General features: G+C 37.9%; 1 protein-coding gene across 2 annotated transcripts in view; it reads left to right on the forward strand.

Annotated features, from left to right (window-relative positions):
• Window positions 1-15,098, forward strand: part of LOC131137422 (F-actin-uncapping protein LRRC16A-like) — an 87,594-nt gene that overhangs the window by 63,307 nt on the left and 9,189 nt on the right. Inside the window, exons 16-30 of one of the 2 annotated variants that reach the window (XM_058085366.1) lie at window positions 1,218-1,322; window positions 1,394-1,463; window positions 5,430-5,511; window positions 5,597-5,696; window positions 5,820-5,874; window positions 7,932-8,104; window positions 8,184-8,252; window positions 10,856-10,949; window positions 11,158-11,256; window positions 11,403-11,531; window positions 11,604-11,735; window positions 13,568-13,743; window positions 13,837-13,924; window positions 14,086-14,226; window positions 15,012-15,029. In XM_058085366.1, coding sequence (XP_057941349.1) covers window positions 1,218-1,322; window positions 1,394-1,463; window positions 5,430-5,511; window positions 5,597-5,696; window positions 5,820-5,874; window positions 7,932-8,104; window positions 8,184-8,252; window positions 10,856-10,949; window positions 11,158-11,256; window positions 11,403-11,531; window positions 11,604-11,735; window positions 13,568-13,743; window positions 13,837-13,924; window positions 14,086-14,226; window positions 15,012-15,029 — 1,531 coding nt within the window. The remainder of the gene's footprint in view (window positions 1-1,217; window positions 1,323-1,393; window positions 1,464-5,429; window positions 5,512-5,596; window positions 5,697-5,819; window positions 5,875-7,931; window positions 8,105-8,183; window positions 8,253-10,855; window positions 10,950-11,157; window positions 11,257-11,402; window positions 11,532-11,603; window positions 11,736-13,567; window positions 13,744-13,836; window positions 13,925-14,085; window positions 14,227-15,011; window positions 15,030-15,098) is intronic. The other variant, XM_058085367.1, reaches the window with a different exon arrangement.

The raw sequence follows: 15,098 nt of genomic DNA on the forward strand, positions 1-15,098 counted from the left end.
GTGGAGTTTGCATGTTCTCCCCGTGCATGCGTGAGTTTTCTCCGGGTACTCCGGTTTCCTCCCACATTCCAAAAACATGCTAGGTTAATTGGCGACTCCAAATTGTCCATAGGTATGAATGTGAGTGTGAATGGTTGTTCTATATGTGCCCGGTGATTGGCTGGCGACCAGTCCAGGGTGTACCCCGCCTCTCGCCCGAAGACAGCTGGGATAGGCTGAGGAAAAGCGGTAGAAAATGAATGAATGAATGAATGAATGAAAATTAAAATCAGCCATCACTTTTGAATTGTTGATTAACATAATTATTTAAAAAAAAAACTAATGAAACAGGCCTGGACAAAAAATGTGTTACCTGTTCAAAACAATTTGACCAGAGTCACATGATTACCTCCGGTGTATCCTTTAATTGACATCATATGTAGGTGTCTTCAAACTCATAATCAGTCAGTCTGCCAATTTAAAGGGTGACAAATAGTCACTGTGCTGTTTGGTGATGAGGTGTGTACCACACTGAACATGGACAACAGAAAGCGAAGGAAAGAATTGTCCCAGGACATTCGAAAGAAAATTATAGACTAACATCTGAAAGTTAAAGGCTATAAGACCATCTCTAAGCAGCTTGAAGTTCCTGTGACAAGAATGGGACATATTATTCAGAAATTTAAGAAATTAAAGATTTTGATTGTTTAATTCTCAATACATTTTTATTTATTGTTACTTTTATAAGTTTCAAGTGATTTCAGTGAGAATTGTGGGATTTTCTTTCTTTAACTGAGGGGTACCAACAATTTTGTCCACGTGTGTAGTATGTCTTAATGGGTCTGGTTTCTGTAATGAATGAACATTAGCATAAATGCTAGTCACAAGCTTAGAACAGCACATGCTAATTTACACACACACACATATACTGTATTTGGAAAGGGCGGCAACAGGTTAGCTAGCACTTGAACTGTCAGTACAATACACTGGTGCACACAAAACAATAGACAATATTTGCCACCTAATTTGCATATAAATAATGGTTGATCGTTAACAGCCCATTAACTTAGCTTTATCACGAACGCAGACAGGCATATACGGTACAAGAGCAAGCCTTCTGACGTACCGAATGGCTCGCTTAGTTGACCCCTTAGTTGCCTGGTACAAACCCAAGTCTGCCCTGAACAGTGCCTGTACTAAACATTACATTAACAACAACATGCGGTATGTTCCCACAGGAAAGGCAAAGAGGTGCCGCCATCATTTAAGCACTTCTTCAGCAGTGCCATGTCTCTCAGCTCCATCAATGTGTCTGGAACAAAGCTGGCGCCAGATGTCCTCAAGTGAGCGAACAACAACATGGCTGTTAAATGTTATTTCTAGTTCAAAGTAATTGTTTATTTTTTTTTTGTAGAGCTCTCCTGCTTGGTCTGGCAAGTAACCCCAACGTGACGGATGTGTCTCTAGACCTCAGCTGCTGTGAGGTGAGACCTTTCTCCGTCATTCATTTCTTCCTACAAATCATCCTGTTCATGACACATAGCGTCTCTTGGATGTAAATGTTGGACATTTGCATTTCCCCCACTGTTACTACGTTGTTCTGGTTGTTTATCTTTTGTATACAATATATGGTGGTAACACTCTTTATTGCTCTCTGGTTCTACCATATCTTACTTAATTGTGTGGAAATATGGGCTGATAACTATAAAAGCAATCTTCACTCGCTAAATGTACTGCAAAAAAGGTCAGTAAGGATAATTCATAATGCCGCCTACAGAGAACATACTAACTCCTTATTTCTAAAATCACTAATACTTCAACTTGCTGATATAGTTCATCTTCAAACAGGTAAAATAATGCATAAGGCTAAAAATAACCAATTAGCTAAAAATGTCATCCAGTACTTCTCTGCAAGAGAGGAGAAATATGATCTCAGGGAAGAAGTACATTTGAAACACTTCTATGCTAGGACTACGTTAAAAAGCCATAGCATTTCAGTATGTGGAATCAAACTATGGAATGGATTGAGTAAGACCCTCAAACAATGCACAACGATGAGCCAATTCAAGAAACAATACAAGCAGTTGATGTTTGCTAAATACAAGGATGAAGAGTCTTGAACCAGTCATGATGTGCTATACATATCACTATATTGACACTTACTATGGTACCCATTATGTCATTGGATGCTCATATCACCTCCTACTAAAAAAAAAAACTTAAACTATATTAGGAAAGCAGGAAGTGAACAAATGTAAGAGTTACTGATTGTAAAAGTACCAGATGGAGGGGTAGGATTTAATAAGCTTTGCTTCTTCCTACTCCTTTTGGACATGTGGAACTGTGAACTGATTATGGGATGCATTCAATTGTAATCTGATGCATGTTTAAATGAAATAAAGCCATTACCATTACCATAATTAATAAAAAAATATTTGATTTATTTCACATTCATTCTTTATTAGACAAAGAAAAACAACAACTGTGTATTCTTATCACTCACACTCAAAACTTAATTATTGGTGCATGTAATGCACATCTCCATAATTTATTGTATTTGTGTTAGAGCAGGACATAACCAGCTCTCAGTGTGGGCCAGGAGCTGTTTATATGATGATGCATTCAAGATCACTGCATCAGTCTTAATGTGGAAGTACAGTTTGCGACAAAAACATGTGAATTCAACTTGAATTATGTGGTGCATTTCAAGCCTGTATTGCTCATCCTCGCATGGTCAGAGTGTGATTCAAATGTCATCCTATTAAACACAATGATGTTAAGCAAATAGCTTAACAGAAATGGAAAGCCGTATTTTTTCATTTTCCAAATTGTTATTATGTTTGCAGATTATTTTTGTCATTAATGCCATTGTTAATATTTGGGAAAATAAATATTGTAATCGAACACAAGCTTAAATACTGGCTAGGACTTGTACTGACTGTCAATTAATCATTTATACTTGTAACTTGAAAATATTAAAAATAACCTAATATTCCAAATTTTTATCTTAAAACATTTTTGATTATTTAAAAACGTTTATGATCCTTGATAAAAAAAAATCCTTGATTTTTTGTCATTTTTTTCTGATTTCTGATAAAACTTCTGTCACAAAGTTGAAAATACACCGCTCAAAGAAAGAAAAAACGCAAACACAAAACCGAACTTGCTTGATTTCAATTTACTGTTCATACAAAGCGACCCAAGTGAGGATAAGTGGTATAGAAAAAGAATGAATGAATGTTCATATGAAGCTGTAAATATGTACAAATGGTGATTAATCATAGTTAATTTATGTGAAAACTGATTAATCTGAATGTACATTTTGATAATTTGACATCTGTGTGAAAGTCAGTGTTCGCCGACATCTCTCTTACCTACATTTAATAAGGCATTAAGGATGTAAATCAGCATTTATTGTGAGTAGGCATCTATACTGTTAAGTAAAAGTCTTAATAATAAAAGTCTGATAATAATGGAAATGCAGGCACATATTTGCAAATGGACTTACACTGAAGCCTTTGTTCAAGAACCCTTTAAAACCAAACTGTGGCGCATGTGGTACGTAATCATTTTAAGCTGATCTTCCTGCAATGCAATCATCTTTTTAGCAGCCCCTCCAAAACCATTTGACAGGCTGGTGACATGCTGGCAAGTATTATTAAGAGGCTGTATAATGAAATACTTGGCAGACAGCAGGCGGGGTGGAGGTGGGTGGTGGTGGTGGTGCGGGGAGTGTTCAGTTTCCCTCTCTAATTGTTGTATCGCACACACACACACATCATTTTCATCTTTGCTGGAACAAAAAAATAGAACTTTTGCCGACTCAATGGGATCATGAAGGATAACACATGAATATAAATCACACAGGAAATTCAATTCCACATGCCAATAGAAATATTCCCACATTGAAACAACAGGGATGGATCCATGTTTTCTAACGAACCCTTTGCATGACTCCCAAATCTGTGTGTGTCAGCGGTGTTTAGTGTGACTGTACGGTCATTAAGCATCTGTGTGTTTTGTTGCTAGTTGTTGGCTTCCGTCTGACACCCTCTTCTCTCCCCTAATGCCTCTATAAGCTTGGCCATTGTGTAAGTACCAATGTGCTCCTGCTTACTTCATTAAGTTCTCATCACTCTTCATTTTTGACATAATCGGTACCATAGTAACGTCAATATAGTGATGTGCTATACATATCACTATATTGACAATTACTATGGTAACCATTATGTCATTGGATGGTCATATCACCTCGTACTTCGGTACATGACACAAAAAAAAGTAAAAATAAAATTAAATTAAAAACTTAAACTATATTAAAAATTATAAAAATAAAATAAAAATATTTATTTATTTATATTTTCTTTAATTCAAAAAATATTTTTTTATTTAAAAAAAGACTATATTAGGAAAGCAGGAAGTGAACAAATGTAACAGTTAGTGATTGTAAAAGTACCAGATGGAGGGGTAGGATTTAATAAGCTTTGCTTCTTCCTACTCCTTTTGGACATGTGGAACTGTGAACTGATTATGGGATGCACTCAATTGTAACCTGATGCATGTTCAAATGAAATAAAACCATTACCATTTTTTTGAACATCTGGTGTTAGTTTACTGTTCCTAAATAGTGTTCATCCTCATTCTGAAAACGTTCTCCATCATTTTGTGTGTAATGAACTGGCTCAACGAGGTGGTGCTCCATTGTCCATGTCATTATTTCATATCATATGTCCCTTGTATCTATAATTGCTGGCCACGGCATTAGGTACACCAACCTATTCAAATGAGAATCAATGTAAAGACTCATCCTTTACGAAGACGATACTACTGATGGTACTATTTTTGCTTCTCTGACAGTGTCAGTGAGAAATGTTTATCAGTGGAGATTGTTGTCTTCTAAGACATTAGTGTACCTACTCTTGTGGCCAGTGAGTGTATTCAGCCAGCCTGTCATTGCAATAATTATTTAAAAAAAACATATTCCATCCATCCATCCATCCATCCATCCATCCATCCAAATTATATCCATTTAATATTTAAATTAATTTAATATAAAACATATAAGACAAACAACCATTCACACTCACATTCATACATAAGATAAACAACCATCACATTCATACCTATGGACAATTTGGAGTCTTCAGGTTTCACATGCATATTTTTGGAATATGAGACGAAACATGAGTACCCGAAAAAAACACAGACATGCATGGGGAAAACATGCCAACTCCACACAGAAATGCAAAATACATATTTTTCTAAATATCATTATTATTTACAGTTGTCATCTGTTGCATGTTCGCAGTAGTTTTGTGAGTCTGATTAAGAGTCACAGTTGGTTTAGTGTAAGTTTTTGTGCAGGTTGTAGTGAAGTGTTCAACCTTGTCTGGTGCATAATGTGTGGCTGTGTAATTGTATGACTTCAATTTGTACTCTTATTACAACAGTTGCGGTCTGGAGGCTCCCAAATACTTGAAGGTTGCATCGCTGAGATTCCAAATATCTCCAGTCTAGATATCTCTGACAATGGTGAGGCACCTGCCAACTGGAAAAGGAATTATTCCGTTAATGGAACATTTCTCATGTTTTTTGTTTGTTTGTTTGTTTAATCCAGGTCTGGACTCAGATCTGTCCACGCTGCTAATATGGTTGTCTAAAAACCGTTCCATAAGACACTTATCTCTGGGGAAGAACTTCAACAACATCAAGTCCAAGTAAGGCGACCAGGGTTTTACACTAATAATAAGTGTGATGATGTGATCAGATATATATTGCTAGACTTATACTGTATGTGGTGTGTGATTTCATCCTCTCCTTTTGTCATCTATCTGATTTAGAAACCTCGCTCCAGTGTTGGACAGCTTGGTCCATATGATCCAGGAGGAAGAGTTGGTGAGTCTTTCATTTCCTGGTTTGTCTGGAACTCAGAATGAACTATGATGGCTTAGACAGGAAATGGTTTAGATGCTTAGTACAATATGGACAATTAGAAGTAATTAAATTTCACAATATTATTAATGATTCAAAAAGTTTGCCCATGACTGCTATAAGGAGTACTGGTCCTCTTTTGACTACTGCATGTGTCACATGGTCATAGTGTAGCGGTGTATATGGGTGCTTCATTGGGTGCAGGAGACACATGTGTGGGGATCTGAGCGTGAAGGTTCAGATTACAGGGAAATAAGTGATATGCAAACACTATATACAGTATTGTGTAACACTAGCTTCCTTTTCCACAGGGACGGTTCAACATTTTACTGTTTGTTAGCTTTCCTGCCAAATGTTACATGTTGTGTCAGTGATGCAGCCATACATAGTATATTTAATGATGAATATAAACAGTAAAATCTGCAAACACACCTAAATGTACACAAATAGGAATCTATAGTAATGCTAATGCTAATGGTTTTATTTCATTTGAACATGCATCAGATTACAATTGAGTGCATCCCATAATCAGTTCACAGTTCCACATGTCCAAAAGGAGTAGGAAGAAGCAAAGCTTCCCTGTAAATCCTACCCCTCCATCTGGTACTTTTACAATCAGTAACTGTTACATTTGTTCACTTCCTGCTTTCATAATATAGTTTTTTTTTTGGTCCTAGCATAGAAGTGTTTCAAATGTAGTTCTTCCCTGAGATCATATTTCTCCTCTCTTGTAGAGAAGTATTGGATGACATTTTTAGCTAATTGGTTATTTTTAGCCTTATGCATTATTTTAGCTGATTGAAGATGAACTATATCAGCAAGTTTAAGTATTAGTGATTTTAGAAATAAGGAGTTAGTATGTTCTGTGTAGGCGGCATTATGAATTATCCTTACTGACCTTTTTTGCAGTACATTTAGCGAGTGAAGATTGCTTTTATTGTTATTAGCCAATATTTCCACACAATAAGTAAGATATGGTAGAACCAGAGAGCAATAAAGAGTGTGGAGTGATTTCTGATTGAGAACAAATTTTGCTTTGTTCAATATTGAAATATTTCTGGCCACCTCTAATCCTGCAAGGTAGTTATGACACAATTACAATGTGTTGGGGGGAAAATGCAATAAAAATATCTATATCCATAGATCAGGCAGGAATCCAGAAATAAAGCGCATTTCCACATGTTCTGTTCTGTTCTCTGTTTCATTATTAAGCACAACCCATCTTTTTAATGAATGGTTAATTTTGCGCCAGTGTAAGGTTTTACATTTTTTCATTTTCTCACTCTAATTAAACAGAGCGTGCGTGTATGCAAACCCCGGGTGGTGATTTCTTAATTTTGGTGATTAATTAGGAAATGTGAGAGTCAATTGCTTTTGCCGGAGGTGACAAATGAGACTTATAACTACATTTTGTGGACACAGGCACCTTTCCAGAATTAGCTGTTAAATAAGATGATGTTGCTATATTTGAAGCCATATTTTTATTAAAAACCAGCATTTAAAGTAAGTGATTCTTTCTTAAAGGTAAACACATGGGTTGGAGCGTTGTTGTTTACCAGGCATGTAACACAAAATCAGATCTTTCTTGGCTGCCCTGCACAACTGAGAGGCAATATTGTGAAACAATTAGGACAAAAGCGATATAAAACGGCATCATTTACAACATGGGACAACTAATGAGACTTGTAGCCGCTGAAATTTGCATACCTAATGTCCTCTGTGTGCACATGCAGGCTGTAAATAATTCGCTCTGCACCTTTCTTCAAACAAGACATGAAATAATAATGCTGCGTCTGTTTTGATTCTAATTCTCTATTGGCTCAACACCACACACATGGAAATTACAGTATTATAAATAAAATCACACGGGCATACAATAGATTCATTAAAAATGTATCATGTCTAATATGTTAGGGGCTGAATACTAATACCAATACTGCTTCAAAATGCATAGGTGGCCCAAAAACATCTGAACGCAAGATGACCATGCATCAATCATCTTTTCTTTTTTCACTGTCCAGCCCCTCACCTCTCTGTCTCTCGCCGACTCCCGGCTAAAGAGCGATTTAACCATCGTTCTGAACGCACTCGGCAGCAACTCGTCACTCACCAGGCTCGACATCAGCGGCAACGCCATGGGTGACATGGGTGCCAAAATGCTGGCTAAGGCGCTGCAGATCAACTCCAAACTTCGGTGAATGTTCATAATAGTCGTTTAGGTGTGTACATGCTGTACTTAAACAGCTTGAGTAACATTGTGCTTACCTTTGCAGGACAGTGATCTGGGATAGGAACAACACTGGTCCTCAAGGCCTGCAGGATGTAGCAGCAGCACTGGAGAAGTACGGTTCTTGAATATGCATCTGTGTGTGAATGCAGCAGTATGAGCGCTTTGTGATGTTGGTAATGGTAATGATAATGGTATTATTTCATTTGAACATGCATCAGATTACAATTGAGTGCATCCCATAATCAGTTCACAGTTCCACATGTCCAAAAGGAGTAGGAAGAAGCAAAGCTTATTAAATCCTACCCCTCCATCCGGTACTTTTACAATCAGTAACTGTTACATTTGTTCACTTCCTGCTTTCCTAATATAGTTTAAGTTTTTTTTTTGTTTTTTTTGTCACGTACGAAAGTACGAGGTGATATGACCATACAATGACATAATGGGTACCATAGTAACTGTCAATACTGTAAATCCTACCCCTCCATTTGGTACTTTTACAATCAGTAACTGTTACATGTGTTCACTTCCTGCTTTCCAAATATAGTTTTAAGTTTTTTTGTTTGTTTTGTTTTTTAATCACGTACCGAGGTGATATGACCATCCAATGACATAATGGGTACCATAGTAATTGTCAATATAGTGATATGTATAGCACATCATGAGTCTTAAATATGAAGAGTGACAGGAGGAGTAAAGCAGAGTTTGAACAGCTGAGAAATAAGAACGGTAGAAGAGATAATAAGCCGTAGATGAGTCTTAGAGGAGATGGAATCCAGCAGACTTTTGTTTTTTCTGACTGAGAATGATGTTATTATGGGTGTGTGAATGGGAAAATTGTCATCTGGGACACATCTATAAAGCACTTCTTTTGCAGTCATCACCCTTTCCCCCCTAAAAGGTACACACCCTTGCCACCTCACATTTTTGCCACCCCACCCGTTTTTTCATGATTGAAATTACTGTTTTCAATTTTTCCCTGTTGCTGTTCTGTGTGTGCTTTGTGCAATTCCATTATTTTCCCAAAAAATCATTCATAAGGTTTGACATGTCATTGCTCAAAAATATCTGTGTAGATTTAACATTGATGATAATTCATACCAATTAGTGTTTTTTGTTTTCTCAACATTGTTGTTTATCATCTTTTGTACTTAGATATGGATCTTTGAACAATCTTAAACCCACTTTCCAGTACAGGTGATCTAGGATGAAATATGTAAACGGAATGAAAGTTTAACTAGGAAACTGTCACACTCACCTTTATTTTGAGTTGATCTGATGGGTAACAATGTCATGCACTGGAACTGAGGGGAAAAAAGTCATCGTGTCAGATCTGTTTGAACCAAAAGTAACCAACCCCCTTTGGAGTTTATAAATGCACAGGACTTGATGGAAACTGTCCTTTGTGTCAATGGATGGTAATCACATGAAGCGTAGTGGAGCTTTAGTGGGAACCTTATCTCGACCTTGGGAAGGATGTCAATTTAGTGACACATCATCAGTCGTGTACCTTAGAATCCGGGGGTGTTTCGGCCTGTCAACACTAGACACCCTCATCAAAGGCAGCCAACTCCAGGGTGATCAAGCCTGAGCCTGTGTCCCAAGCCAAATCATGAGTAGTAGTGCTTGGAAGGTGGGGGGAGTTATTGGGTAGGGGAGTGAGTTTGGCGGTGAGATCCTGACGTGGGATTGGGATTGTACTATTGAATATTTTCACTTGCCACAGAGTGCAGATTAGGTCTTGATACCTAGTTGCGGTTATACGTAATATTTAAAACGGGTTTAGATTTTGGTAATGGTAATGGTTTTATTTCATTTGAACATGCATCAGATTCCAATTGAATGCATCCCATAATCAGTTCACAGTTCCACATGTCCAAAAGGAGTAGTTAAATCCTACCCCTCCATCTGGTGCTTTTACAATCAGTAACTGTTACATTTGTTCACTTCCTGCTTTCCTAATATAGTAAAAAAAAATTTAGATATTTATTTTTTACATTTTTTTTGTCCCGTACCGAAGTACGAACTGATATGACCATCCAATGACATAATGGGTACCATAGTAACTGTCAATATAGTGATATGTATAGCACATCATGACTGGTTCAAGACTCTTCATCCTTGTATTTAGCAAACATCAACTGCTTGTATTGTTTCTTGAATTGGCTCATTGTTTGAGGGTCTTACTCAATCCATTCCATAGTTTGATTCCACATACTGAAATGCTACGGCTTTTAAACGTAGTCCTAGCATAGAAGTGTTTCAAATGTAGTTCTTCCCTGAGATCATATTTCTCCTCTCTAGTAGAGAAGTATTGGATGACATTTTTAGCCAATTGGTTATTTTTAGCCTTATGCATTATTTTAGCTGTTTGAAGATGAACTATATCAGCAAGTTGAAGTATTAGTGATTTTAGAAATAAGGAGTTAGTATCTTCTCTGTAGGCGGCATTATGAATTATCCTTACTGACCTTTCTTGCAGTACATTTAGCTAGTGAAGATTGCTTTTATTGTTATTTTGATAATAAAAAATAATGTAAATAATGTACTGTCATATTGGTTCCGATTGTGTAAATACTATTACAGTTGTAGTCATATTCATCTAGTCATGTAGTCTATTCAGACTCTCATTGGTGACTGGTCATTGGTAGTACTGTACTGCATTACTGTTCCTCTCCTTGCCCTTACCATGATGTCCTCTGGCTTTTTGCCCAACAGAAACTTCACTATTCGTTTCATGCCCATCCCCATCATCGACGCCTCCCAGGCTCTGAAGGCCAGTCCAGAGAAGACCGAGGACGCCTTGCTTAAGGTATTGTAACAAGCTCCATTAGTTCTATCAGTCACAATCCGTCTCATGTGTTTTCACGTGGAGTGACGTATACAAAAGATTGAGAGAAAAAAACTGCCTGTACTGTTAGGAATGCTGGTATTGAATAGACAGACAAAACACTGTTATATGTCACTATTTCTTCATTTATCCTTATAATAGTATTGTTTTGTTCTCCCACTATCCACAGATTGAAAATTATCTTTACAGAAACCATGAAACCAGGAAATACCAACAAGAGCAGGCATATCGCCTTCAACAGGGCATCGTGACCACAACCACACAGCAGGCATGTAACTGCACAACAATTACATCTTACCCGTACTGTATATAATTGTTTATAACACAAATTGGACATAATCTGAACCATTTGCCAGGTAAAGTGTACCCCACCCAACTGATTAGAATTTTTGAATTTCTGGTTTATGTTACTAGATGATGGACCGGATCTGTGTAAAAGTACAGGACCACCTTAATTCTCTAAGGAACTCGGAGACTGACGCCATCCTGGAAGACGTCAGGTCTGCGGAAAGCCTCATCAAAGACGCAAGGAACTCGAAAACGGTGAGAAATGCGTATTACTTTTTCTGTTTTCTATATAATTATTTTCCCATCCTCTGCTTTGTATCTCCACAGCTCCTCCCGAACCTCTACCACCTAGGTTCTACTTCCAGAGAGGAGGTTCACAGGGCTTCAGTGGGTCCTATTCAGGAAAAACTGGAGTCGATGGCAGGAGAGGTGACCGCTGTCATGGACCAACAGCTACAGGTAGACGACACAGGGAGTTGGGTTTAAACTGAATTATGCAAAGCCAAAACGGTTTTTGTGTTACAATATAGTCATAATTCTCAGCAGACAATGGACTCTATTGTGTGTGTCTGTAGTAGATGAAAACTATGGGCATGGGCGCCCTCTACAGACAATATAAAATACACACATGGACAAAATTGTTGGTAGCCCCTCAGTTAAAGAAAGAAAATACCACAATTCTCACTGAAATCACTTGAAACTTACAAAAGTAACAATAAACAATTTCTTTTTTGAGAATTAAACAATCAAAATCAGCCATCACCTTTGAATTGTTGATTAACATAATTATTAAAAAAACAATTATGAAACAGGCCTGGACAAAAATGATGGTACTCATAACTTAATATTTTGTTGCACAACCTTTTGAGGAGATCAGTGCAAAACTGTTCCAGTTGTCTCAGGTTAGACGGGTGTCTTCTCCAGATGACATGTTTCAGCTCCTTCCACAGATGTTCAATGGGATTCAGATCTGGGCTCATAGAGGGCCACTTCAGAATAGTCCTACGCTTTTCTCTTAGGCATTCTTGGGTGCTTTTGGTTGTGTTTTGGATCGTTGTCCTGTTGAAAGACCCATGACCTGCGACTGAGACCAAACTTTCTGACACTAGGCAGCACATTTCTCTCCAGAATGCCTTGATAGTCTTGAGATTTTATTGTACCTTCGCAACTTCAAGACACCCTGTGCCAGATGCAGCGAAGCAGCCCCAAAACATAACAGAGCCTTCTCCGTGTTTCACAGTAGGGACAGTGTTCTTTTCTTCGTATGCTTGATTCAGTCTATGAACATACAGTTGATGTGCCTTACCAAAAAGCTCCAGTTTTGACTCATCTGTCCATAGAACATTCTCCCAGAAACTCTGTGGCTTGTCAACGTGCATTTTCGCAAATTCCAGTCTCACTTTTTTTATGATTAGCTTTCAACAGAGGTGTCCTCCTCGGTCGTCTCCCATGAACCCTGAAGTTCACCTTTAATTTCTTTGGAGGTTGTTCTGGGCTCTATGGATACAATTCGACTATCCATCTCTTCAATTTGTCATCAATTTTCCTCTTGGGGCCACGTCCACGGAGGTTGGCTACTGTCCCGTGGAGCTTAGACTTCTGAATAATATGTCCCATTCTTGTCACAGGAACTTCAAGCTGCTTAGAGATGGTCTTATAGCCTTTACCTTTCAGATGTTTGTCTATAATTTTCTTTCCTGGGACAATTCTTTCCTTCGCTTTCTGTTGTCCATGTTCAGTGTGGTACACACCTCGTCACCAAACAGCACAGTGACTATTTGTCACCCTTTAAATAGGCAGACTGACCGATTATGAGTTTGAAGACACCTACATATAATGTCAATTAAAGAACACACGTGAGATAATCATGTGACTCTGGTCAAATTGTTCAAAAAAATCTTTTGAACAGGTACCATCATTTTTGTCCAGGCCTGTTTCATTAGTTATTTTTTTTAAAATAATTCAAATTCAAAAGTGATGGTTGATTTTGAATGTTTAATTTTCAATAAATTATTATTTATTGTTACTTTTGTAAATTTCAAGTGATTTCAGTGAGAATGGTGGGATTTTCGTTCTTTAACTGAGGGGTACCAACCAATTTTGTCCATGTGTGTAGCCAGCATAAATTCATTTCATATACTGAATAACAGTTTAATAATCACAAATAATCCAAGTATTATTTCTGTAAAAGAAGGATGCTTGAAGCAGCTCCTATGATATTATGGATTAGTGAAGTCTATAAGCACATAAACATAAACGTGTTAGGGTCAGTAATTCTTCAATCTTTACAGACCTTATTGGAGTCTATGATGGACACAGCAGAGTCTCTGTGTCCTCATGTGATGAAGAGGAGTAATCTACGCACGGACCTCATAAAGGCCAGCTCAGCCAAGATGGTTGTCCCCAGAAGCTTTGTCACCACAACTCTCCTGGAACAGTCTGGTATTGACATCATCAATAAGATCAGGTCAGTGGTCTTACTTTTGAAATAAGTGCTGTGGAGAAAATATACCATATTGTGTTGTTTCAGACCTTAACTTCTCTTTTCTTTTTTTGTCAGTGAGGTGAAGCTGAGTCTTGCCTCCTTCCTGTCTGATCATATTGTTGACGATATCTTAGAGGCTCTTTCCACTTCGCAACACACTTTGGTGCGTGAATCAATCATATGCTCTTAATTTATTTATGCCCTTTAAATGAATGTAACACCGTCAGAGAAGAAATGGTCACACTAAAAAGATGGTTTGATGATAATAGATTGTCCTTGAAACTAAGTAAAACTAAAATCATGCTGTTTCCTGCTATTACTCAGGCAGACCATCTGGTACGGAGAGGGCGCCCCTTGGTGCAGCAAGAGTCAGTAGACATGGATGTTCCAGAGGAAAGGATTCCCAAACGGGCATCCACTGAGATCCTGGAGGGCGAGAGACTGGATGACCTGGAGTCATGCATGGTAGGATTGGACTCGGGAACAGACTGCTGACTCTAGAACAGTGCTATTCAATGATATTGTTCCGGGGGCCCTGTTGGTGTCAGCACAACATCAACACAAGGCTAGGACTTCAGAAAAATGATTAAAAAATAGAATAAAGCAGTAAAGACTAAAACAAAAACTGTATAGGTATGTTGTCACCTGTGAAGGATCCACCTACAGCAAAAACCTGAATCAAAGATCCTGTAAATGACAAGAGTGCTCTCCCGTTTTTAAAAGCTCTACTGGGAAAACAGTAGTCAAAGATCCTTTATGTGACATGTGAGCACTAAAAGCGCTTAAAGATCTGTTGCAAAGGTAATAGACAAAGGTCATTTATGTTGGTTTTTAGAGCCTACTGCAACATGCTGGTCAAAGATCCTCCATATCGAACGATTTTTAGGAACCTGCTCAGGATATAATCTAATCTATAATCTCAGGATCTAATGTCATTTTCTGGCCGATTTTGTCCCATGGGCTCCAAGTTGAACAATCTTCCTCGTCCGTTTAAAATAACAAGACTTTTGTACTAGTGATATTAGTTTTATTGATGTAAATTTTGTTAGTTTCTCCTGTCTTTCGCCTTGAATACATTGTTACTTCCTCTCTGCCATCTATTCAATCCTCATTTCTCTTCTTGAAAAGGCTTGTTTGAGATCATTGCCATCATGGCTGTTCTCCCCTCTTTAAGGCCTTATTGTGTGCTGTCTTTCTTTTTTCCCCCCCATTTTCTTCTGTTCACCCTCTTGTCCCTTGGCTCCATGGAGACACTGTGCTGCACCAGTGTAAGTAATGTTGGTCAGTCCTTGCCCTCCCTCCACTGAACCTGCCTGCTTGATGGTCGTCTGTTCCAA

The sequence above is a fragment of the Doryrhamphus excisus genome, chromosome 10 (genome assembly GCF_030265055.1).
Source record: "Doryrhamphus excisus isolate RoL2022-K1 chromosome 10, RoL_Dexc_1.0, whole genome shotgun sequence".
NCBI lineage: Eukaryota > Metazoa > Chordata > Actinopteri > Syngnathiformes > Syngnathidae > Doryrhamphus > Doryrhamphus excisus.